The following is a 27,567-nucleotide window of genomic DNA, read 5'->3' on the forward strand; positions in this document are numbered from 1 at the left end:
GACAAGAAGCCAATTCTTGCCCATGCTGAAAAGTATCACAGACCAGGGGAAGGAAGCTTTCAAGGACCCGGCTACATGCAGATCAGTAACGCCGAGGATGGAGCAGAAATACACATTCTCCTCCCAGGACCCGGCTTACATTAAGGGGTCCGTCACAGCAGAATCAATAATCGCTGCAACGGCCAGAAGAAGGGCAAACGTCCCAACAACATCTGGACCTTCACCTGATAAGGAAAGCAGGAGGATGGACCTAACGGGCAGGAAAATAGAGAGGAACGCCGCAACGCACTGACGGATGGCGAACTCCAACGCCCTCCTGAATAGACATCAATACCAGCATTGGGATGAAATAGGCCAATTGCTCAAGCACCTCCCAGAACAATACCGTGAGAGGGCATCACACCTTGTGGAAGAGGGAAAAAGCATTGCTAACTCGTGCCTGAAGATAGCCTTGGATGGGGCTGAAACATCCAGCAGACTGATGGCTATAGGCATCACAGAGGGAAGGCAAGCCTGGCTCAGGATCTCAGGCTTCAAAGCTGAGGTTCAGAACAACATCCTGAACACACCCTTCAATGGTGAAACACTGTTCGGAGCCCCAGTTGATGAGAAGCTCACCCAACTGAAGAAGGACAACGAGACGGCAAGGTCCATGGGGGCCTTGCAATTCAGGGGGATGAGAAGGGGCACTCCTACACGGAGGCCGAACGGCAGGGATGGAAACCAGCGAGGGCAATCACACCAGGCATTCCACCAGGGGCAACAGAGTGACAACCAAAGTCACCAGGGCAGGCAGAGGCAAAACTGGAACTATCAGAACAGGGGCCAGTCCTTTCGATCAAGAGGAAACGGACGGGGCCAGAGAAGGAGAGGCGGTGAACAAACCCCCTCTAAGTGACTGCTCACAGGAAAAGGTGCCCACCCACTCGAACCCTCCGAGGGAGGAGCACGGAAGAAAAAAAAGAGGAGAGGGCTACAGGGACAAGACACAAAGGAACATGTAACACCAGTAGGAGGCAGGCTGAGATTTTTTCTCCAGGAGTGGAGAAAAATAACCACAGACAAGTGGATACTCAACATCATGCAGTTCGGATACTGCATAGAGTTGGAAAGGAGACCACCAAACAGAAAGCCAAAGAAAAGAGAGCACTCTGGAAGAGAGCTGCAATTGCTCCAAGAGAAAGCTCAAGAACTCCTCCTCAAAGAGGCCATCAAACGGGTCCCATTCAAAGAACGGAACAGGGGAGTGTACTCAAACTACTTCCTGGTGCCAAAAGTGGACGAAAGCCTAAGACCCATCCTGGACCTACGGTGGTTCCTAAACAAATACGTAAAGACCCAAAAATTCAAGATGACGTCCCTGCAAGAAGTCATCCCGCAGATAAAGGCCGGGGACTTCTTGTCCACCATAGACCTCAAAGATGCGTACCTGCACATCCCCATGAACAGGCAGCACAAGCACATGCGAAGATTCACAGTGAACAAGGATCACTACCAATTCACAACCCTGGCATTCGGTCTAAAGTCCGCACCAAGGGTGTTCACCAAATGCCTCGCGGCAGTGGCCGCACATCTGCGAAGGAAGGGGATACACGTGTACCCCTACCTCGACGACTGGCTTGTAAAGGCAAGCTCTTACAGGACATGCAGAACAGGTCACAAGAACGCTAGCAAGCCTGGGATTCTCAATACAAGGGGAAAATGCTCGATGGAACCAGAGCAAGTGAAGATCTTCCTGGGGGCTCAAATAGACACCGTCCAATGCAGGGTGTTACCCAGTGAAAAGAGAACACTCAGCCTACTGAGGGAGAAACGTCACTACCAGAAGGGGCGAGCTCTGACAGCGAGGACTGTGAGCAAGATCTTGGGGATGATGGTGTCATGCATACATCTGGTCCCCAATGTACGCCTACAAATGAGACCACTCCAAGAGTGGCTGCAACAGCAATGGTCACAAGCTACAGGACGTTGGGAGGATCTAGTGGTTGTAACGCACAGGGTGCAGGAAGAAATAAGGTGGAGGACCAAGGAAAGGATAACAGTAGGGAAACCTCTAACACCACCGGACCCAATAGTGACCATCACCACAGACGCATCCCAGAAGGGATGGGGCGCACACATGAACAGGCTCAAAGTGAGGGATCTGTGAAGCCCTACAGATGCAGTCAGACACATCAATTACCTGGAATTGAAAACAGTGTTGCTAGCCCTCAAGGCCTTTCAGAAACACCGGTACAGCCAGAAGGTGCTGATACAAACAGACAACACCAAAACGATGTTTTACATAAACAAACAGGGGGGAACTCAATCATTCCCTCTGTCAAGCTTCGCACAGGAAATCTGGAGATGGGCTATACCACTAAAAATAGACCTGCTAGCCATACACCTGCCAGGGAAGGACAATGTAGAAGCGGATTGGCTCAGCAGGCAGACTTCAGCGTCCCACGAGTGGGAACTCAATATTCAGGAAACGGATAGACTATTCAGGAGGTGGGGTACTCCAACAATAGACCTGTTTGCAACACGCCGGAATGCAAAATGCCAATACTTTGCATCCAGGCAACCAGAGGCACTATCACAGGGGAATGCCCTATGGATAAGCTGGTCAAAAACATTTGCCTACGCTTTCCCCCCCCCCCCCCCCAATACCACTGATCCCCAGGGTTCTCAACAAATGCATGACGAGCAACATGACGCTCATCCTGGTGGTACCCTAATGGGCCAGGCAGACCTGGTACTCACAGATAATGGAGATGGAGATGGAGATGGCGCAGGCCCCCCCCGCCCACCAAGTTCTCGAAAAGAAGAGACCTACTCTCCATGGAAAACGGAAAAGTTCTACACCCAGAGCCGGAGAGCCTCAACCTCTTAGCCTGGCTCCTGAGGACTTAAGAGTTCGCACATCTAAAACTACCAGAGAGCACCCTGCGGGTGCTGCGAGAGGCAAGAAGGCCCAGCACACGCAAGTGCTATGGGGAAAAATGGAAAAGATTCACTCAATGGTGTTGCAAGAAAAAACTCCATAGAAAACTGACCAGGGAATCTACGGTGCTAAGGTACCTCACGCACCTAATAAAAGCTAAGCTAAGCTCATCCTCGCTGAGGGTACACCTGGCAGCGATTGTGGCGTACACAAGAGGAGAAACAGGGAGAAGCTTCTTCACATCTCAAGTCGTAAAAAGATTCCTGGAAGGGGCTAAAAGAATAGTGCCACCAAAGAGAATGCCGCCACCGGCTTGGAACCTGAATGTGGTACTGACGGACTCATGAAAGCACCTTTCGAACCCGTCCACAAAGCATCACTGCAAATGCCAACAATGAAAACAGCTTTTCTGGTAGCAATCACCTCGCTACGAAGGGTGAGTGAAATGCAGGCACTCACACTGCAGGAACCCTACATCCAGATACAGTGACAGGGTCGTGATGAGAACAGACCCACACTTCAGGCCTAAGGTGGTGTCAAGGTTCCACATGAATCAGAGTATTCAGATTCCTAGCTTCTTCCAAAACCCCACTACAAGCGCTGAGAGGGCGCTCCACACTCTGGATGCAAGAAGTGCTGTGATGCACTACATTGAAAGGACGAAGGGACACAGGAAGACAAAACAGTTCTTCGTATCCTTCGCAAACAGTTACATGGGTAAACCAGGGACTAAAAACACCATAGCTCGATGGATCGCACAGACAATATAATTCTGCCACAAGCAAGCGGGCCAGGAGCTAACAGGAGGGGCACAGGCCCACTTGACCAGGAAGAAAGGAGCAACAATTGCCTTTTTGGCCAACAAACCAATTCAGGACATATGCCTGGGATTCTCAATACACTGGGGAAAATGCTCGATGGAACCAGAGCAAGTGAAGATCTTCCTGGGGGCTCAAATCGACACCGTCCAATGCAGGGTGTTACCCAGCGAAAAAAGAGAACTCAGCCTACTGAGGGAGAAACGTCACTACCAGAAGGGGCGAGCTCCGACAGGGAGGACTGTGAGCAAGATCTTAGGGAAGATGGCGTCATGCATACACCTGGTCCCCAATGTACGCCTACAAATGAGACCACTCCAAGAGTGGCTGCAACAGCAATGGTCACAAGCTACAGGAAGTTGGGAGGATCTAGTGGTTGTAATGCACAGGGTTTTCGGCGCCGGTGCTCCTTTCGAGGCGCTGGGCTCTGACTTTCGAGAGTCTGCCTCTGGCTTTCGAGGTCCTGTGGGGGTTTTCGGGGTCGTAGACTCTCCTACCTTGTCAGGCGTTTTCTTATCGGTCTCTGCGACCGTGAAGTCATCTGGACCTTCGGCGATGTTGTCCTAGTCGTCGGTGGAGAGGCCCAGTTCGTAAAGCGTCGGGCCTGGCCCTTGCCCTGCATCGTGTGGTGAGCTGTCCTCTGTCTCTCTCTAACTCGGAGTGTCTTCGGCTTGAAGACGGAGCAGGCGTTGCAGTCTCTGCTCTCGTGGTCGACTGGCAGGCAGAGGTTGCAGATCGGGTGCTGGTCCCTCTGCGCGAACTTGTGGTGGCAGTTTTTGCAGAATTTAAAGGGGGTCTTGTACATCCCTGCGCTCAGGGGGCCCCCTGTGTGCGCATTCCTCCAAGGACGTCGAAGATCTCGAGGTTCTTCCCTTTCTTCGTTGTCTCTTCTCCGATGGTCTTCTTCTCCCAATCTTCAGGTCTTTACAGTCGAAGAGTTTATGTATTTCCTCCTTTTCTCCTCCAAAACTTCTGGAGCTTCACGTGACAATCCAGACCCAACGGCGGAAAAAAGAATCTTAAGAAGGCGCCCAAGGGTGGTAGCTTCCGCCGCAAGCATGCCGACGTCACCGAAGGTACACCAAAAGGTGTGACGTCGACGCCCACCTGGGCTACGAAAAAAAATATGTGTCGAGGTCTTCTATACATATAGCAGGCATTTTGATTCATGGAAATTGGCAGTTCTGTGGAAAATAAATATTTCTGATGTAAGCTTCTCCCATAAGAATGGGTTGGGTCAATAGCAATGCATCACAATACTAAATTAGTGATGCCAAGACATCTAAATCTGCAAGAGTCCATGAAAAGGAGAGATTTCAATCAAACAGTCAATACCACAACCATAACAAAAACACAATTTCAAAGATTTGGGCAATTTCAACTGAAGACAATTTGTTTCACCAAGCCTTGTGGCTTCCTGTCCAGCCAAAGATGTCTGGTATCTGAGCCATAAATCAAGTCAAGTCTTATTTTCAGTTACTTAAAAACCTAAAATCAAAAGTAGTCAGTGGTATTGCTAAAAGAAATCAAAGTTATTTTCATTATCTTGTGTCTCAAATGAGCAGGAGCAAAGTAGATGCTGCAAGGTAGTGCTACCTAACTGACACTAAACTAAACCTCAAACACTCTTCCCCTCTCACCTGTAGCTCATCTACTTCCAGCAAATATGCAAAACATTCATGTTCTTTTCCTGCTTCTCTAATCTGGATGGTTTGATTGTATTACTTGTAGTGCTTAGTCATGCTTGCTGTAATAAACTGGTGAACTATAGGTCTTGCTTGTACTTCCATACATTTTTTCCACACTTACCGCCTGAAATCAAGTATTTCTCCAGTAAAAATTGTGTTGCTGTGGGGGCACTTGTGTGGCATTTTCTGAAGCGCTCAAATGGGAGGGCGCCCTGTTCAGACACACCATTAAACAGTGGTGGCTCCTCCGCTAAGGTGGAAGAGTGTCTCACCACTGCCTTCTAGCATGAAAAAAGGAAAAAATAAAATAACGTAATGTCGTCATCATTTTATTTTATCCTCCTGCTGCGGCAGCTTGTGTGAGGGGGGTGGGGCTGGAGAGCGGGAGGGGAGGGGGGTTAGTTGTAGAACCCTCCTTAATTGCGCAATGACAAAACAGACATGCACACTGTCCCTGTCCACCATGCAGGCTGCATTACAGCCACTGTGGAGAACATGCCCATCTCCTTGCCGAGCGCCGTGCCATGGTGATCAGACCAATCACAACGCTGCATAACGGAGCCTGTGTGTGGAGTGCTTCCTGTTCCTATTGTGACCCGCGCGTCCCCCTAACCACCCGTGACCACCCCACCACCCGCGAGCAGTGCCGGCCACCACTGCCATTGTTGTCAGTAAACATGGCGCAGAGCATAAGAAAATAGTTATTTACTTGTAACTGCAGTTATCCAGTATTGGTATCTTTCATAGCGTCACATGCTTGAATCATTCCCGGGCGAAGTGAGAGTACCACAATAATATAAATAAAGCATTAAATAATTACTCTCAAAGGCTATCACGGAGGCAACCACACTCTTAATAGCCTATCTACGTCCTTTTCTTTAAAAGGACTAAACTTAAACACAACCAATCAGTAACCAGCACCCTTTAGCCCCTCAGTATTTCTAGCACAAGTGAGAACAATAATACTGTAGTGCTAGAGCAGTCTCTCCGGGAGGAGGGTGGGTTGTATGTGACTATGAAAGAAACCAATACCGGAGAACTGCAGTTACAGGTAAGTAACTAATTTCTTATCCAGTATTGGGGTATCTTTCATAGATTCACATACTTGAATCAGAATAGTAAGTAGTTCTATATATTTAGTAACCACTTTTAGTGGCTGGCGGGTAGTGCCAATAATACTTCCAAATGTATTCACAAAAGGTATGCTGTTTGAAAGTGTTGGTGCAAAGTAAGCGCATATAAAAGGCATTAACATGTGCAATAAATCTCTATTGCCTTCGAAAAACAAGTATACAAATTCACTGAACACAATTTTTAAAACTATTGCTATTGACAATAGAACAGAAATCCTCTACTTAAAAGAGGCTCACCTTACTGAAATAAGTTACGTAGTACTGCCTGTCCCACGGCTGTGTCAGCCCGCTGCATTGACTCCAGGCAGTAATGCTGCATGAATGTATGCGTTGTTTTCCATGTTGCAGCTCTGCATATTTTTTCCAGTGGCACATCAGCAAACATGGCAATGGAAGTAGAGACTGCCCGTGCAAAAATCAGTGGAGTCGATTTGAGGCTAAAAGGAAGACTTGAAACCGATAGTGGGTACCAGCCATTTTGAATTGGAGCAATTTTCTGTGTTTGGGGTAAATAGGAACATAAAAACAAGAATCCTCCATAGCCAATGAGGTCATAAAATCAGAGCGTGGCCATTCTGAAAGTTTGATTTTTGAGGAATTTGGTTAGTCTTCTGAGGTCCAAGATAGGTCTCCACTGTCCCGATTTTTTGCGTGTAAGGAAGAAGCAGGAGTAGAAGCCTTTCCTTCTCTGAAGTACAGGCACCCTTTCTATTACTCCTTTTTCTAGCATAATCTTCACTTCCTGTTTGAGTAAGACGAGGGGGGTGCGATGCCCAGGGTGGAGTGTTTGGTGGGCGCTGGGTAAATTCTAGAGTGTGGTCATAAGATATGAGGTCCAATACGCACTTGTCTGTTGTAATATTGCGCCACTGACTGATATGGTTGGAAATGTTCGCACCGATGGGCGGGGGGGGAGGGGGGGGGGGTAAAGAAGAGAATGAAACGTAGCTGGTGCCTTGTAGAGATCACAGTTTGCGACCCGAGCCACGTGCTTGCGATGCTGGTTTTCTGCAAGAGTCCTGCCTGGAGAAACCAGCTGTTGTTGGCTATCGATAGGATTGATGTTTTTGGTACCCCTGGCAAAATTGTGGCTGGAAGGATTGGAAATTCTCAAAAACCAGATAAGCCTCGAACGCCTCGAAAGGGCACTTGACGTTATTATAGGGTACCTAACGCTTTAGCAGTATCTGTATCGGTTTTTATTGCCAGGAGAGCTTTGCCCATGTGTTTTCCGAATAGCCTATCGCCATCATACGCCATCTGAAGCATTTTTGACTGCACTTCAGGGCAACAGGACGTTGCTCTAAGCCATCCTTGGGGTCTTAAAACAGCTGCACCAGCCGGTTGACGAAAGCTTGTAGTAGCTCTATCCATAGGACAGTCTATAAATGCGGCCCCTGTGCGCTCTCCTTCTGCCAAGATCTTATTAAATTCCTCTTTGTTTTCCTCTGGAACAAACTCACTCACGGCTACATTTGCCGATCGTAATGGCCCAGAATGGATAGTGCATTAGATGCTTAGTTAGAGATGAAAAGGGGATTTTTTTAAAATGAAATGGGGATTTGTAGAGCGCGGTTGCTGCCCGGGGGCGTCCAAGCGCTACGAAGAGGTGGTGCTACCTACCAAACGCAGTCATCCGAAGGAATTAATTATGTATATTGAAGAGAAAAGTTTTAAGTTGCTTGCGAAAAGAAAACTAATTGGGGTTGGATCTAAGTTGGAGAGGAAGCGAGTTCCACAACTTGGCCGCGTTATAGGAAAACCGCCTGCCATCTGCTCTAGTTCTCCTGATTTGGGGAACTGTGGCCAAAAAGGCATGGCTTAAGCGAAGTTGTTTACTAGGGTGGTACGGCGTAATCAAGGCGTGGCTAATCACCAGGCCTGTGCGCCAGTAGGCTTGGTGGGAGATACACATAGATTTAAAAGTGATCCTTTTCCTCACCGGGAGCCAATGTAGGCTCCTAAGCCCAGGTTTTACGGACGTCCTGCCGGGCAGCTGAAGCAGCGTTCGTGCAGCGCAGTTCTGAATAAGCTGCAGTTTCCGCAGCGTGTAGTCAGGTGCACCTAAGTACAGGGCATTGCTAAAGTCCAATCGAGAGTGGATCAGCCCTAAATGACTGTTTGGCTTCAAAAGGTAAGAGTGGAAAAACTTTCTTCAGAAGCCTAAGAAGACCAAAACAAATGGCAGATAGCTTGGTTGCCTGGGTATTACAAGTCAAAGACTTATCCAGCCAAACACCCAGACTTTTTATATTATCTTTAGGTGTAGGTGGCGTGCCCAGGATAAGGGGCCATAGGGAGTCAATAGTAGGCAGGGCAGGAGGACCAAGGAGCATCAGCTCAGTTTTTTCTCCGTTAAGCTTGAGACAGGATGCAGTCATCCAGCTTTTTACTTCCTCCAGGCAGTTCATCAAGCCCATTGGTGCTGGCTGGCTGTTTTCCTGCGCAAGAGAGACCACTGAGTATCGTCCGCATTTGTGATGATCTTAATGCCATATGGACGGACGACCTCAGCCAGTGGTCTCATGTAAACGTTGAATAACGTTGGGCTCAATGATGAACCCTGCGGGACCCCGCAGCCCAAAGGCTTACTGGAGGAAACAGTATCTCCCTCAAAGACCTGAAAGGTTCTGTTGCTCAGAAAAGATTTGAGCCAGATTAGTGCAATCCCTGATATTCCCAAGCTAAGAAGGCGATGCAATAGCATATTATGGTTCATCGTGTCAAACGCTGCACTCAGATCGAGGAGGACCACTGCCACTGATCCTCCTCGATCCAGAATCCCTCTGGTTTCCTCGGTTACTGCAAGCAGAGCGGTCTCCGTCCATGTCTGGGGCGGAAGCCCGTCTGGGTGGCATCCAACAGGTAATTGCTCTCGAGAAACTTTGTTAGATGTATATTAATATGTTTCTCAAGGATTTTGCTCACCCAGGGAAGCATAGAGATAGGGCGATAGTTGTTAAAGTTGCAAGGATCGGAGTTCTTTTATTTTTTTTTATTTTTAGAGTGCGCGCACCATAGCTTGTGTCCAGGTAGGCGGAACTATACCAGACAGGGAGGCATTAAGTAGACTCATAATAGTGGGAAGAATAGCATGAATAGCCGCAACCAATGTGCACGGAGGGGCTGGGTCACTGGGAGAGCCTGACTTGACGCATTATCGATTCAAGAGTATCCGAGTCTAATAGAGGGAACTGATCCAGGGTATCTGAAGACGGATGGATAGCTTCTAAAGGCCAAGACCATTCATGAGCAGAGGTGTCTGGATCGGCATCTGTAAATGATAAATAAATTTGATGTATTTTTTGATAGACAAATTCTGCTAAGTCGTTGCAGCGGGACGATATGTTATGATTAGAAGCAGGGGGGAGCGAGACCGTGGTAAGACTTTTTACTATGATAGATTTTTCGGCTTTGATTTAGCCGACGTGATTTTTCCTGTAAAGTAGGCAGATTGTGTATTTTTTCTCTCTTGTTTATATGCTCTTATTGCCTCTGCATAACATTTTATCTGAAACAGCATATTCCAGGCGCCACCTCCTTTCTAGTTTTTTGCATTGTCGTTTCTTTTCCCTAAGCTCCGCTGAGTACCAGGGGGCGGTTTTCGGTGACCGTTTTAGAGTGGGTTTACAAGAGGGAAGTGTGGCGTCAAGCGAGTTCAAAATCCACTCATTGTACTCCTTGTTGGGTAAGAGGGGCTCCTCACTGAGTGGAGGTCTGGAGGCCATGAGAGTATTGGTCCACTGTTCAACTGGAAGTCTGGACCAATTTCTGGTTTTTCGCGGAGTGGGGATGGAGTTCGATTGTTTATATATGGACCAAGCAAGAGGAATCAGCGAGTGGTCAGTCCATGGGAGGCGAATAGTGGGGCCTACCTTAAGGTCAGCACAATTACTGAAAACGGGATCCAGAAGATGGCCCTTAATGTGAGTGGGGCATACAACCAGTTGTTCCAGTTGTAATGCGACTAAGCTATCCGCCAGCTCTGCTGCTGTGCGATCAGAGATGATATCAAAATGGATGTTAAGATCGCCAAGCAACGTAAAGTTGGCGGGGGTAGTAACCAAATCAGCAATAATGGATGGGAGAGCCATATGGAACTGCTTTGGAGAGCCTGGGGGGCGATACATAAGAGTGCCCGAAAAGCAGTTATTCGGGGAGAAGTCAATGCAAAAAGACAGGCTTTCACAGTCTACGATGGAGTCAAAAGTACATCGACATGAGTACTGATCCTTATAAATGATTGCCAAGCCCCCTCCTTTTCCATGGGCACGATCTTTCGGTATAATCTGATAACCTAACGGTGGTGCTTGTACTACATCAGGTTCGGAATCTGGCGTTAGCCAGGTTTCTGTCAAAAAAACTGCATCTGGGGTGTATTCATCCAGCAGGAGTGCAATTTCAAGACTATGTCTGGGCAGGGACCTACAATTTAAGAGCAACATGTTAATGACAAACTTTTCATCCTTGTGCGGTGTGCTTTTCAGCTTGAATTTACAGTGGGGACAAACCGCGGGCAGGTCCAAAGGATAGTAGGAGTGTGCGCATCTAGTTTCCACTGTAGGCCTCAGTCTGAAAAGGAGGTTAGAACTATAGTACCTCTTTTGTCCAAAAAAAGGTGCAGGAAACGTGGCCCCTGGCCCCAGCCGGCCGCGGATGGGCGTAGACGGGCTTGCCTTAGGCGCGCCTTTGGCGTGCCCGCTGCGCGGCCGACGTAGGGTAATCATAATATACGAAGAAAGGGAGGGGCCGAACAACTAGTGCGGCAACCGTGTCTACCCCCAATATGGCGGCGTCTTTTTCCCCGTCCCAGCGCCTCTTCGGCTGTGGGGGAAATATGCGGGAGACGAGTAAGGAGGGCTAAGTCTGTGCAGTTTTTAAAGTCACACCAAAATGCAAAGGAATGCCAAATAATAAACAGTTTTAAAATATAGCAACAGCTAATTCTCCCGGCTTTCCGCCTCAGGAGATAACACCTTATTCTGTCAGCGCGCGAGATTGTGTACGCGATTCAAGTACTGCTGGTAGGGGTCAGGAGGTCCGAACAACTAGTGCGGCAACCGGGTCTACCCCCAATATGGTGGCGTCTTTTTTCCCCATCCCAGCGCCTATTCGGCTGTGGGGGAAATATACGGGAGACGAGTAAGGAGGGCTAAGTCTGTGCAGTTTTAACAAGCATTTACAATGAAATGGTTTCGCCTTTGGAAAAGTTAGAGCTATTGGCATTGTAAATGACAAAATTTGTATTTATGTGTTGGTTTTGAAAACAGATAAATAAATGGCGAAACCTAAAAAAAAAGAGTGCCAGGGTGACGAAGAGCCCTTCAGTCTCACAGTTCAATCTTTTTTACATCGTAAAACAAAGTTTTGTTTTACAGGATCTGACCCCAGCTGGGAGACCGCTGCCAGTGCAAAGTCACAATGACACGTGCTCTCGGTCTCTGCAGAGGCAAAGCTGAATGCCCAGCTCGACTCCCGGGGATTTTGTAACATGGGCTGGAAACAGCCAGGAGCGCCTGGGTGTGTCTAAACAGAGACACGGACAGCGGGAGGGGACACATTTAAGTCTTTTTCTATCCTTAGTTACAATTTGTTAAAATCAACAGTGATGAGAGTGTTTGCGTTACCTCCATGCGCTGTTTGAATGCATTTGTAATGCCAAGGCTGCTCGTTGGCTTTGCCATTAACAGAAAGCTCAAAAGCACACAGAGGCCCTTTTAAGTCTGGAGCTGCTGCAGCATTAAATATGAACGTGCGCATCATTCATGGCTCCCTGCAGCCATGTTCTGAAAATGTAGAATAAATATTTCTACCCATATATTTTCTTTATATTATATGCACTCTATGTCTTTAGCGGGAGGAAGGTTAACAAACTTTATTACAGGGATGTTTTAAAATTGCCATTGCTAGCTCAAACACATTACCCAAAGACACGGACAGCGGGAGGGGGGATGGACAGCGGGATACACAAAGAGACGGACAGCGGGAGGGGGGGCGGGAACGGGCTCACGGACAGTGGGATACACAAAGACACGGACAGCGGGAGGGGGGCGGGAACGGGCCCACGGACAGCGGGAGGGGGGGGGCGGGAACGGGATAAAAAAAAGTAGTAAAATATGCCGTTACCTGCTAGCAACTCAAGGAAAGTGAAATCGCGCAGCCCACCCCTGCAAAGCACACGTTGGAAATGAAACAACCATGCCGATACGGAAAAAAAAAAAAAACGCCCACCGCCGCATGCCGTTTTAAAAAGGGGTGGGGGTTGAATAAAAGAAAATAAAAAAAAAACGCCGGAACGCCCATGAATCGCCTCGGACAATGACAGACATATCTCTGTTCCAATGGCTAGCCTCCGTTTATGGAGCTAGCCAATGGAACAGAAAGGCGGGACAAAGCCCCATACTTGTAAACAAAAGTTTTCGCCTGCGCGAACGCTGCTGCGGACAGCCAGGCGAAACCTAAAAATCACATAAAAATGCAAAGGAATACCAAATAATAATAAACAGTTGCGGACATTGAAGAGAATCTTTTTCCAATGGAGTCCAAGCTGCAACCCTCTTTATCCGGTGGAGTCGAGATGGGAGTGGATGGATTTTTTAATCTCCTTTGGGCCGCTTGGGAAATCAGAGTCAGGTTTGGGATGACCTGTAAGTCAGGCAGGGGAATCCTCGGGTGCCCTGTATTTTTTGTCAAGTCCTGGCAGTACCGGCACTACAGAAGCTGATGACGATCACCTTAATTCCTTCCTGCCAGATAAAATCAATCATGGGTATCGATCTTATTGATTTTCTTGATTGTTCTTTAAAATCATAAAGAAAGCAATTCGATTGCTTGACAATAGTGGGCAAATGAAATCTGGATGTAGCCCTGCCCATTAGGTTATGAAAACCTCCAATATCCTCTGGAGGAGAATACGAAGGACGAGGAGGAGGAGGAGGGGACGGCGTTGGTACCACATAATCATCCCATTTATCCGCTGGTGGAGGTGGATCATTAATTTCTCCCTCTTCTTCAGAAGTGGTTGGGTCCTCTCTAGGCGGCATAGGGATTATAGGACATGCCGTTATCATAGACATAGTGGGAGGATAACATGCTCCTCTTGAGGAGGAAATCTTTTTGTAGTCCGCTAGCATGGCCTGTAGGTCTTGAATTAGAGATGAAGGCAGTTGAGCAGATTCCTACCTTGGCTGTTCATAATATCTAAAATGACGATTCTGTGTTGGAGGAACTGGATAATGCCGATCGTATTGTTCCTCGTCAAAATAGTACTCATCCTTCTCCTGACACTTGACATTTAGCTCAGAGGGACCATGAGCAGACCCAAAGGGACCATCGTAATTTGATTCCTCTACGTCTAGCAGATGACTAGTAAGCAAAGGTGAAATCTTTGGTGTTTGCTTCCTTTAACAAATACCAGACCGTCCCTGCAGCCTTATTTTCAGAGTCATGGGCCCGTAGACGACCCCAAAACTGTTTCACTGGCAAAATCGTCCATGATCTAGTCATCGAGGCAGTCGACGGTGGAGTGGTCGTAAACGGTGAAGTCTGAGTCGACGGTGAAGTCTTAGTCAACAGAGGAGTTTGTCGACGATGTTGTCGATGATGGCAACTTTGTCATTGAAGTCTGTGACAATGGTAATGCCGACGGTATTGGGCTTTTTATATTCTAAGTTGTCGTTGATGGTCTTGACGACGAGAGAGTAGTCATCGTCGACGTTGAGACTGACGCCAATGAGGATTTGTTGCCAGATTTGCATCTGGATTGCCCTGAGGATTCCCATAAGATAAACTTCTCTGGGGAGACCTTAGGCTCTTTCTCCTTTTGAGATTCTCTGGTTTTAGGGTGTTTCCTGCCCTCAGGAAACCTGGGCTTCTTATGGGATTTAGAGGAAGTGCCGCTCTCCTCACCTGATGACGCTCCTTTCTTCTTCAGCCACAGTAAAAGTCTGAATCTGTCTCAGAGAGTTTTATTTGAAAAGGTGCAGCAGCTTTTACATTGTTTTGCCTCATGATGGGGATAAAGGCAATATATACAATCCTTGAGGGTGTCATCAATATGCAGACTCTTCTTTCCACAGGACTTACAGGGTCTAAATAGTCCCTTCTTCTCAGATATTGTCGGTAAAGCAAGAAGTGGGACTTATCTGAGAAAATTGTTGAAAAACTGAGCAAAGCTCAGGGAGTCTCACTTAACACGATCTGTTGCAAAAATCTGAGGGACTCAGCCTCTCTTGGGAAGGTTCTAGAGGGTACTGGTTACGGATTGGTTGTGTTTACGTTTGGTCCTTATTTAGAAAAGGAGGTAGATAGGCTATTAAATGCATGGTTGCCTCCATGATAGCCTATGAGGGTTATTTACTGCTTTATTTATATTACCGTGGGACTCTCACTTTCACGACGGGGAATGATTCAAGTATGTTACTCTATGAAAGATACCCCAATACTGGATAAATAAAGGATAAAGAATACATGTCTAGGAACACACTTTCACTAGCAAAATAAACATTATAGAGCTTTGCCTTTTTAAACTACCTGTAAAAGTGTTTCCAAAACTGTGCTCTTATCGAAAAATTAAATCTATTAGAACCATGGAAGTATAAAGGTGTACATACCTGTCCTGGGAGAATGATGGTCACAATTTGCGAAGGATTCAATGGCATGGATGGAGTCATAGCTGGCCCTGAAGGATAGCTTGGCGCAGGCTGCTGTCCAGGGATTGGCATTGGCTGCTGACCAGGGTATGGCTGCTGCCCTGGCTGCTGACCAGGGTATGGCTGCTGCCCTGGCTGCTGACCAGGGTATGGCTGCTGCCCTGGCTGCTGACCAGGGTATGGCTGCTGCCCTGGCTGCTGACCAGGGTACGGCTGCTGCCCTGGTGCTGGTTGCTGCCCAGGGTACGGCTGCTGCCCGGGTGCTGGTTGCTGCCCAGGGTACGGCTGCTGCCCGGGTGCTGGTTGCTGCCCAGGGTACGGCTGCTGCCCAGGTTGCTGCCCGGGGTACGGCTGCTGTCCAGGATAGGGCACGCTCCCCCCTGGATACCCTGGCATTCCTGGCTGTTGACTCCCCCCTGCAGCTGGGTACATACCACCATAGGGAGGGACTTGTGGCTGTCCTGGTTGTGGCCCAAAGCTGCCTGCTGGTGGCGGACCAAAGCCTCCTGGGGCCCCCGATGGGTACATTCCTCCTGCCGGATTCATTCCACCAAATCCAGGCTAAAATAAAAATTACAAGAAAGAAGAGCAAGTTAAAATAATGATAAATTCAGCTTACTACCAATGCAAAAACAGATGCCATTTGTAGCTCACCGTTTCATATAATGGATAGCAACTATGACGAGCATAGGCAAAGCCAAAAGGTCTGGAGTTAGCAGTCAGCCTTTTTACTTGCAAATTCTTGTTTTGACATGTTTTTTTTTTTACTTTATGGTTGAGTCAGCTGCCAGGCACTCATTTACATTTTTACCTAAAATAAACATGGTCATAGTAGTTCCTGGCACTTTAGGAAATAGTTTGTGGATGGGCTGCTTGGAAAGGCAGCATGCCATCACTGGGAAGTTGGCCGATGGCTGAAATGGACTGACCAACTGCCCATGATTCTGTAGTAAAATGTGAATGAGACAATAACAGATCAATGGTGAAGAGGTCTGGTTGAAAGAACTAACAGCAAGTAAGTATTTTATACATATAGTTTTAGTCAAACCAAAAGGTGTTGGCTAACGCCAAACCTATAACAGGAACTAAAATAAAACTATAAATAGAGGAAAAATCTAACTTTAGGAGCAGACTGGATCTTCTAATTCGGCCGGAGAAAGAAAAAAAAACTGTAAGTGCCGCCATTACTTATGAAACAGCACAATGGCCAAGACTTCAATTCATCTGATGCAGGGCTCAGGTACTGCTTTTGCAGTGTTCAAATGTGTGAGAACGGCCATATGGTCTTCCTTGGTTTATAAAACTGCACAGAGGTACATGGCAGAGGTGGAAAGCAACATAATCTATAAACTTATTAAAATGAGATACTTGAAGGAAACCAGTGATGTGCATGTTTTTACTTAATATAAGTACTAATGTTAATTTTTACATAATTACCAACTTAGCTGTGCTTTCCTGATAGTCACAAGTGGGCAACAGACAAAGGTCAGAACATTGCCAACCATTACAGTATCATGTCAATAGTCTCATCTTCATTAACTATTATCAATTTTGTCAATAGATCAGTGCCAAATTCTTGGCAAGTGGGGGGAACAGCCAGGATGATGCATTGGTTTTGAGCATGTGGTTGTGATGGGACTGGATAAAACTTGGTTTGAGGTGTTGGTCTGTAGGATTATACTGGATCATCAAATTGTTCAATTCAGTTCAGTAAATTTTTATTCGAGGATTAAAAAATCATAAAAGTACATATATACAATTAAAAATACAATTAAATAACATATCTGAACTTCATCTAAAATTCGCCGATACAGATTAAAAAGATAGAAAAGCATTTTATCTGGAACCATTAATTAACTCTGTCCTCTCGTGTTTCTTAGACTTAACGAGACCTTAATAAAATTCATGATGCAGCATAATGTGCGCATGTCATTTGCTTTTTGTAAAAAGAGCAAGGCAACTTTAGCATGACGGAACTTCGCCTGTTTTAAAGAGGTCTACCAGAAATGTACGTCTAGGCATCTTGTAAAAAGGGCACAAGAGTACAAAGTGAAGGGTGTCCTGCGGAGACAGATTGTCGCAGCCGCAGGCACCCGTCTGCTCGATTGTTAAAGTAAAACCTGGTGGGTCAGCCAGAATATTTGGTAATAAATTAAGTTTAAAACGAGACATTAAAAACCTGTCCTGGGAGTTGTGCATCAAATACAGATAGGGTTCCATGCTCTCGCTATTCTTGATGAGACAGTGGGCGCTTACTGAGCGTTTAGACTGTTCTACTCCTGCTCTACGTATGGCCAACTGTTAAAGCAACATTTTTTTAATCTTCAGTTTGTCAATATTTGATATTGCACTTGGATTACTGAAAAGATCCATCTGATTTTAGCCACGGGATCTGTAGACCTTTGTCCCTCTGCAGACAATCTCTCATAATTTGTCTACTTCGGTCTGCCTCAGGATTTGCCCAGATTCTTAACCATGCCATGATAGGTAGTCCATTCATTGAGGACCAGGTCAAGCTTTGACTTCACTCTCTATGCGCAATTACTGCTGGTGTACTCCGAAGGATTTTAAAAATCCCTCACAGATATTTATCTTCCTCCAGCTATAATTGCTTGGTATCCACAAAGCCCCACACTTCTGATCCGTACATAGCTTTTGTGCTACTTATAGAGCCATATAGGTTCATGACCTGCTCTGGGGACCAACGACCCAACCTTCGGGCAAAGTTTGTTATAGCACCATTTGATGATATCAGTTTTGTGCACCTCTCTTCTACCAAAGATTTACATTTTAATGCCCCATCAAATAGCAGTCAGAGAGATAAGAAAAGGACTGCACCTTCTCTAGGGTGTGAGTCCCTATTTTGTATGAAAACTTCCTGCAGGGGTTTGTGCCTGCCAGCATCACGAAGGGCTTACTTAAATTCACGGACAGGTCTAGAGTGTCCATAAAGTTAGCAAATCCGTCAATTAGACACTGCAAGCCCCTTGGGGTACGGGAGAGCAGGACCGCGCCAACCGTGTACAAAAGTACCGGTATATGGCGCGTTCCTGCTTTTGGGCAATCTGTGTTCAAGGCAATCAAGGTTCTCTCCAAGTTGTTGATGTAGAGCGAGAATAAAAAGGGGCAAGAATACAGCCTTGTCTCACTCCACTGGTACACGGAAAGGGTTCTGTATTCCCCCCCCCTCCATGTTATAGCGGACTTTGGCAGTAGTGTCCCAGTGTAACTCTCAATCAGACCTGGATCATTTCCCATTTTACTCATCATGACCCATAGCGTATTCCGGTTCACGTGGTCAAACACGGCTGCTAGGTCCATAAACCCCATGTAGATGGCTTCATTGCTGGCTTTAGTGTATTTTGCTACCAGCATATAGAGGTTAAGACATTGATCACTAGTGGACCTCCCAGATCTGAAACCATACTGTGTGTCCGCGATGATACGATGCTCTTCCGTCCAATCCATGAGCCGTTTCAAAATTACGCGGCCCAGAATTTTGGCTGAGACATCGATCAGGGATATTGGTCTGTAACATTGTGGGTTGTCCCGGTTACCCTTCTTAAAGATAGGGACAATTATTGCGGTAGACCAGGAGCGGGGCAATCCAGACTTAATGGCCGCATTCAACACCCTCGTGAGGATGGGGGGACCATAAGTCTACATTGCTCAAGTACAGATCGGGTGGGGTGCAGTTGGGGCCTGGAGCTTTGTTACGGGTAAGGCCTTGGATCCCCTTGGTTATTTCTTCTAGGGAGAATTCTACATCTGAACTACGCTTTCCACCCCTCTCCTCCCCCCCCCTCCTGGTCGATATCCTGGTTGTGATTGTAAAGTCCCTCAAAGTGTGTCACCCACTGTTCGGGTAAGATGTTTGTCCCAATTCCAGGGGTACTACTGTCCTGAAAACATGGCCTGTTAATTATCCTCCAAAATTCTGTCAGGTCACTTCTTTCACCAGCCTCCCTTAAGTCCGCCCACACTTCTGCCTGAAGAGAAATCTTTCTCTGCTTAAGAACACTTTTATATGTCTGTCTGCAGTGGACTATTCTTAGTTTATCCCTAGGGTTGGATTTCAAGCTAGATTTTAAGTCTCTCAAAGCTCGTGAGCACTTGTTATCAAACCATCTCGGGTGGAAGGTGTTTCCCTGTGGCCCTTTGCCTTCAGTAGACCCTCTACCAGGCTAGTTACTGACCCAAACGCCCCAACCAGGGAACTCTCCTCTATCTTCAGATCTAGGCAATCGTCTATCAGTTTTTTCCCCTTAGCCATTAAAGATTTGTAAAAAGCCTCACCGTCAATTTTCGACCACCTGAGCTCTCTTCCCTGATCAGTGGCCCTCAGCTCAGTGTCAGATTGTAAACTCTTCTTAGGTCGATCTCGACATATAAGTTCTAAGACTAAAGGGTTATGATCACTGAATATACTCCAGTCAATCCTTACCGAGCTAATCCAGTTTTTTAAAAGCCTGGACACTAAGATATAATCTATATAGGAAGAGCATCCTCTTCCTTTAAAGGTTGGAGTGAGAGACCCATCTTTCTCTAGGCTGGCCAAATCAATGGTGTGTTCCAGTACATGAGTTTTTAGGAGCTTGCTAAGGGCTATTCCCTCTATGGTGTGTTCAAAGTGTGGACCCTTCTCAATTGAAGAACAGGACCAATCTCTGTTCAGGGGAAATAGATTTGGACATAGGTGGCAATTTAGGTCAACCATCACTAGTAGAGTGGGTTCTACAACTCCTTTCCTATTGGCTAATTCCTGGCTAAGTCTGTGATCTAGTTCCTGGAGAGCAAAGTTATTTCCTTTCGCAATCCCAGTGTTATAAAATGTTGAACAGGATCACCTCAGCCTGCTACCAGTAAATCCTGCCCCCTGGAGAGTGTGCAATGACCAGGATGGCATTGTCCAGACTCCTTCCAGATTTAGATCTACGTATAATACTAATCCTCCGATTGCTCTTCCTGATCTGGCTTTTTGTGCTGGCACAAAAAAACATTTATAACCTGCTATATGGAAAGGGGTGCTGTCGACCGCCCGTCTCCTGCAAACCAATTATCTGGAACCCACTAATGTACTGTCGCCCCTCTTTGTTGTCAAACTTCCCTGCCAGACCCGCTATATTCTAGGATAATATTTTAAGACCCCCCTCTCCAGGTTGTTCCCTATGTGAGTCTATTACTCTCAGAGTCTCGCTATTTAGCCCATCCTCAGACCTTAAAGGCACAAATTGTACCCCCAGTCCCTGCATAGATTAGAGTGCTACAGCCACCCTCTGCTCCTCTTCTTGGATAGAACCTGATGTACTGCGACATTTTCCATACTCAGGGGATGTCGCCCTGTTTCGACATGCTGGCCTATGAGACACGTTTCTATCAAAGAATTGTAGTGGGTCAACATTATCAGTCACCCACAACACTAATCCTGGTATTTCCTGCGAGTTAATTTTTCCACCCTACCTCCCAGCTAATTTGACTGACTGGTCCAATGACCTGGACAGTCAATCATTCGCATCAAGGGACATTAAAGGGCTAAATCTGTTTGTACAGTCAGCTAGACCCTGTTCTTTTTGCACCAAGCCCTCTCGAGTGTAGTTACTAGCCCTGGTGACATTTAAACCCATCCCCACTTTACCAAAAGTGTACCTTGGGTCATGGATGACACGTTGCATAGGGTAAAAATAACCCAATGGCCGAGGTCTTATGGTGCTTATCTGACATATTGCCACTGTTTAATATGTACTCCACTAAACTAGTGTCCCTAAAATTCACAATTATACAGTTGCCCACCGTGTCTTTACTTCTACTACCTAGCCAGTTCACCCTTCTAACATGCAGGATCGCCCCACTTTTGTTGTCTGGTAGTGGCCTGTTCTGATTTAGCCAGTTTATTATCTTGTTTTTTAGTTCCATGTGTGTCTCTTTCTGTTAAGGCTTCAATTCCGGTACCCCCACAAGTACAACTACATAGGGGTAAATTTATGGTTGGCACAGGACTAATAATTCTTCCATTAGTCTCCCGCCTTGTGTGGTGTGTCTCTACTGGTTTAAGAGTTGGGAGCTTATTGTTTTGTGGTTGTGATATTGGCTGACTCTGCCCACTGTCTGAGCCCATAATTCCTGCTCCTAAACCGTTATCAGCAACCAGCTGCATTGACGCACTTAAAGAGATTGGTGCCTGTATAACAGTATGTTGCTTGCTGCTGACACTTTTAATGTGTGTGGGGGGTTGGGGGTCGGGGGTCGGAGCTAATATCCGTCATGGCAATGTTATCTAATGCTCTGGTGTTCGGGGCGATGCCCTGTGTCCTTCCCCGCTTGTTTAATTCATTTATAATAATGTTATCTAACCTACTCACTAGTGGTTTAATCTGGCTAACAATAAGCATTTGTAGGTGGTTTTGTAAATCTATAACTACTTGGGCCATCCAACTCGGCGGCACTAGCTGCTGTGGTACTTTTACCTCCGTTACCTCTACCTCTGTGATTCTGGTTGGGGGGGATGGTAGGACTCAATTTTGTTTTCTTAGAGCAAGACTTCTTTGGGCCTGCTCTTCTTCTGCTAGTAGAAGCTTTCTTATCAGGCAAAGGTATCGCCTTCTCTACTACAACGGCGATTTGTGCACAAGGAATATCGTTAACAGGTGACTCCATGGTGACATGTGGGGAGACAACCATGATCTCATTGTCATTTTCTTCTTTCGATGGGGGGGGGGGGGGGGTTGATAAGTCAGTTATTGGGGTTAGGGATAGGCGCCTCTCCGTCCGCTGTATCTCACTAGAGACTGCCCCAATGGCTTTCCGCAACATGAGGTCAATAGCGGTGGGCTGTACTGGGGGGGGGGGGGGGGGGGGGGAGATGGGGGAAGCGATAAATTGGGCTCAAGAAGAACTGTTACCCGGGGAGTGAGAGTATTATGAGGTTTAACCTTTGTTGAACGAGTTTTCACTTTACTGGCCATACTGAAAATGATCTGTCTAGTGTACCAAGGCTACCCTAATTTCCCCGGTTAAATATGCCCAAATCAAGCCAATGCCTCCAACTACTGGACGCAGGCCATAAAACACAGTTCCCCCCACCCCCCCTCCAGCCTTCGCTGTTAGTTTGAGCTTAGAAGACCCAGTGTCCCAGTCCAAAGTTTCTCTTACGCCCGTTTGTCTTACTTTGTATGGTATCGTCACTTCAACAGGCTGTAGAGGTCCTGTTGCCGCGTGAGCCAAGGGGGGTGGCCCGGCCCAGCCCAGCCTCAATCGGCCACAGACGGCCCGCCCTTTGCCCGGGCTCCGCCCGCGCGTCCCACGCTGCGTGAGGGCCGGGCCAGCTTTGAAGGCCTCCGGCGCCCTCCTGATGACGTTTAGTGAGCGCCTCGCACAGCCCCCGGGAGTTGTAGGCACATGGGCTGAGGGCGCAGGTGCTCGATGGCCGTTACCCTCACGGCAAAGGTAGTAGCAGTGACGGCAAAGGTAGTAGCAGTGGCGGCAAGAGAGTCCACGATGGCCATTCCCCTCACGGCAAAGGTAGTAGCAGTGGCGGCAAGAGAGTCCATGATGGCCGTTCCCCTCACGGCAAAGGCAAGTGGCAACAGGTGAGTCTGTCCCAAAAGCGCGTCAAGACTGCAAAGCAGGTACAACCCACCTGTTGACTTCACAGGAACTGCTACAATGGGTGAATTGTGGTCACGATGGCCTGAGGTGGACAAGATGTGCAACACTGCACCAAACTAGGAGGGACTGGGGAAAGAGTGGTATGATCACAGTTCTATACTCACTGACTAACGTAAAGCTAAGATCTTGTTAAAACAAAAAAACACATCAGACCGTACAAAAATTTGAAATATATGCCCACTTACCATCCCACCTGGGAACTGTGGGTTGTACTGCTGCTGGGGGAAATTTGACATGTTATCCAAACCAATTGGAGCTTGATTGCCAGTGGGATACCCAGCACCACCCCACGGATTACCTGAAATTAGATCAATAAACATAAAAGGCAAGGACACACAGAACATTGCAGATCTCAAATGGTTTTCCATGTAGGGGATTGAAGTATGTTGTGATAATACACTGGGTTGACTGGGTGTAAAGTGCTATGAAATGGGTTATGGACTCGCCTGTAAATGCTAAAGATGGTATGTGAAAAGATATTGCAGAGGAGTTGGAGAATACCCTTCAATTTAACATGCAATTTGTGGGGGTCCACAGAAACATATGACATTCCATTTGTTTTTCTGCCATTTATATTCCCACCCTGAGAATTATTGTTAACATGTACTAAGTTCCATGCGCGATATATTGTTAAGCCCTACTTTTTGTAAAAAGGCAAAAATGTGTTATTTATATATGCTATTTGTAATTTAGTTTATTTACATATTGATAATTACAGTAAGACCACTACATATGTAAAATCAATAAAGGCTGTGTTCCCTTAGCTGAAAAATGAACAGACAAGTGGAAAAAATGGTATTCCGACTGTTAAGTAGTATTGTAGATTAGAAATACACAATCCCAGCTGGATAGGTTGCCCGATGGTAAGACACTTTATAGCTTCCCCGGAGATGGATATAGTACATCATCTCAACCGGTGACAGACACTAGAGCATGAAACGATGAAGGCCATCTTGGGTAGGAAAATAGTATGCATCTTATCCTATCAGCGTGCAAATATTGGTTTGGTAATTCTATACTCAGACATTCATGTCTTTGGCAATGCATTTGCACTTCATAAATCTATACCCAAGATTAGCGGGACAGGTTACACTGGCATTTAGACACATTGTGGATTACTCAGGGAGAGAGGTGCAATGTATCTTCTCCACGCAGGATTGATACTCACACTGCCATCTTGGATAGGAAGAAATATTGTATCTTTTATTGCCAGCATGCACACCAATATGCGGGGCCGCTTGTTTAGTATTTGTGCATGCCTTTGGCGGCACGCTGCAAAAGGCACCGGGATGCACTGACTAGCAGACCAAAGGGCTAGTACAGGTTATTTTCCTTTTTAACCAGAGCACCCAAGAAGTCACAAAAAATAAGAAAAAAATAACCAGATTGAATATTTTGTGAATTTTTTTATTTTAGCTGCATGTGGAGGCCATTGGCGGCACATGTGGCAGTAATTAATGAAAAGTAAACTGTGTGAGTAATGGGATGTCGATGTGCTCCTAATATAGTATTAGTAGAAATGTACTGTCTTTGAGACTAGATTATGTTTCTATTTTTTAGTAGACCACATGTATCAAAGAAGAGTGCCTTTGCAACTTTTAAATTAAGGCCATTATTTTTATAAAAAAAAAAAACTTATTCATTTTGATGTACATTTGATGTAGAGGAGATGATAGGTAGCGCCTCTCACATTATCAGTTTTTTGCAGTATGAGCGACCTCTTTGCGCCTGTAATGAGTGTGGCTGATATAGGTGTTACTGACGAAGATTAGGTGAGACTCAGATAACAGATTCGTTAATTAGGCATCTTCTTACAACACACACGAAAAGATGATGCATTGTAATTTCTATTATGCAGGGTATCTCCGCTAAAATGGTCGCGATGAAGACCCTACCAGATGTATTATTCTTGCTCTAATGGGTCAGAACGTCAACTGAAAATTAAATACAACCTGTACTACTAGATTATGGGAAAGTAGTCAAGAAATGCTCTTATCTACCCATGCAAACTGTATTGGGAGATTTAGTAGCCAGGATAATGCAAATGAATACAAGGAAATGAGAAAACATCTTCTGTACACACCGTCACAGACTGCACAAGCACTTTGTCTTGCGACAGTGCACGGAGCACCTTGCATTAAGACAGGGTTCACCAAAGGTGGTCCTGGACGGACGGATCCATACCAGATTTTTAAGATAAATATTATCTAAATGGGGATATGCTACAAATCTGGCCCTCCACGACAGACTTTGGAGAAAACTGCATTATGATATATTGTTTAAGAAAGTGTTATAAGGACAATAGACACCCTTTAAAGAATCCTTTGTGGAACTTATTTGTACTGGTTTAAAAAGGTTATAGTATTGTGGACTGTTTGACAGACTCAGATTTAGGATGCATGGATTTAAATATAATCCAACAGAACCAAATCTTTGTTTGTACTGTAATATGCCTGGGTTCTGATGAATCAAGGGTAACCCCATTGATTATAATGCAACTCATAATTGAGGCCTTTATAGAATTAAAGAAAGGTTGCGAAATCAGAACCTTGCTGGGAACCAAATCATGATATAACAGGAGCCCTAGCATAATCAGAGACACTATTATCAGAGCTTTAATATAATGATTATGCAGCCATAATGTGTCACCGCTCTGTATGGCACCAAAAGGGCCAATTTCTGTTTGTTTTTTTGATAGGACAAAAAGATTTTTGAAACATCCTGTCCCTTGTTAAAGGGAACATTTTATACAATTCCACAACCTTGTACAGTGATTTCAGATGTGCTTTTGTTGGGTGTGTAATGTAGCACCGAGATACCTTTAACAGATTTGGAGTGGAGACCTCTCTGTAGACTAGATAGGATATGTGGCCGGACTACAATTCAAAGCTCATGTAAAGCAGTGAGTGAGGCACAATACATGTGCTGGGGATATCGCCGTAGAAAAAAGATGTCATTTTTCCCACAGAAAGGGTTGGGAAGGCAGATGATATTCATGCACAAACCATGGTCAGAGAAAAATATTGAACAAACTTTCCAAGTCAAATCCAAGAGACAGCCCCATGAAAGTTTAATGCAAGGCTGGAGAACAAAGCATGTTGGCTATGCTGAAGGATAGGTAGGGTAGGGAGAGGTAGGTTGGACCGACAGTCACCATCTGACATGAAAAATTAACCCTTCAAATCTTATTATGATTGTTTAATTCTGCATCACATTTACGTGAATGGCGTAGGTTTTGCCAGAAGAGCCGTGGGAATTAAGAGTTATACCTTTGCACCAAATCAGATACACCCCAACCTATCCCACCCCACCGAAGCAGAGATTCAAGAAACTCACCTCCTTGCGGGGGCGGGTATCCACCTGCTTGTGGATAGCCTGGATAACTCATGTCTAAAAGAGAAAAGAGAAATTCGGAGTTAAAAATTGTATCAAATGAAGAATGCATCTATAAATATATAACTTCGGATAAAAATGTGCAATCATATAAAAACCAATTCAATTTAGAATTACATGTATTCAAAATAAAAAGAGAAACTAATGTGAGAATAATCAAAAGTCACTACATTCCAAATCGAAAAATTTAAAACAAAATGAAAACATTCTATGTAATCAATAGGACAAATACCCTTAGAATAATTGGAGGACATTATGTTTTCGGATAGGTCCTTTCTTATTGCCAGCATACTGGCCCCTAGCTTGGGGGTGTGTAGCTTGAAGATAGCGGATTAATGAGCCTGGGGCTTCACGCCAGCCTGACATTTCCTACAATTCATCTGCCTACCCCGGACACACGGACAGCTCATCAGCGCCATCCGTGAACCGGAAGCATTATGGGGCAGGGGTAGCTGGGAGGAGAAGGCAGCTGAAGGTGTGACGGAAGAGTTGCTGTCCCTGCAGCGGTTGGCCCGGAAGGCACGGGCCGCTTCATGCATGGCCATCGGATCATGGCCCACGCCTGAAGACATACGAGAGCTAACCTCGTCACAAAGCGAGGAATACCCAAGATGCATCTGTGACGCCACTTTGCCCTGCAAGCAGGCCAAGTCATTGCAACGGAGACAGGGGTCTGATCCATTGGTGAGGTGGAGCGCCCGATAGCCACACTAGGGGGGCCCTTTGACCCTGCAGTGTCCAGAGGTAACCTCCTGGAATGTTATTGTACTACCTCGGGCGAGGCAGTGAGTACCTGCAGCGTGAGGACAGACTTGACAGAGTCAGACAGAACTTTATGGCCTGGGAGACCATGTTGGACCAGATTGGAGTATCCTGCGTTAGGACAGTTTGGTGGCCTTTGGTCCCCTGCTTCTAGGGGGACAACTAAGTACTAGACATCACATCTGGGCCGATGCGTGGCACTGGGGGACCCTGGCACTAGGACGGCAACACCTGTGACCCATAGCTGGAACGGACATTGTTTTGCTGCAGAGTGAGCAAGTAACTACCTGCCCCTGCCGCGTCTGGAAACATGTGGCTGGGGCTACGGAGGAGATCCAAAACAGACTAGCACCTGGCGCCGGCTAGCTTGGGGGAGGGTGGGGCCGTTCTACCTGGCAGATGCCAGGTGAGCTGGTCTACAACGGGGGCAGAGGACCCAGGCATTTGGCTAGTTGAGGCGACTGAGTGGATTCCCCCTCCCCCCCAGACCCCGCCCCCCCCGGCTCTGACGGCCTGACCTACTTGCCAGGGGTG

General features: G+C 46.4%; 1 protein-coding gene across 2 annotated transcripts in view; it reads right to left on the reverse strand.

Moving 5' to 3' along the window:
• ANXA11 (annexin A11) overlaps nt 1-27,567 on the reverse strand; it is a 132,063-nt gene that overhangs the window by 30,816 nt on the left and 73,680 nt on the right. For both annotated transcript variants that reach the window (XM_078642949.1, XM_078642950.1), the window contains exons 2-4: nt 26,215-26,268; nt 23,064-23,176; nt 15,175-15,774 (exon numbers count right to left, since the gene is read on the reverse strand). In XM_078642949.1, the coding sequence (XP_078499075.1) occupies nt 15,175-15,774; nt 23,064-23,176; nt 26,215-26,266 (765 nt within the window). In that variant the 5' untranslated portion in view covers nt 26,267-26,268. The remainder of the gene's footprint in view (nt 1-15,174; nt 15,775-23,063; nt 23,177-26,214; nt 26,269-27,567) is intronic.

Source organism: Lissotriton helveticus, chromosome 5_1, assembly GCF_964261635.1.
Source record: "Lissotriton helveticus chromosome 5_1, aLisHel1.1, whole genome shotgun sequence".
Lineage (NCBI taxonomy): Eukaryota > Metazoa > Chordata > Amphibia > Caudata > Salamandridae > Lissotriton > Lissotriton helveticus.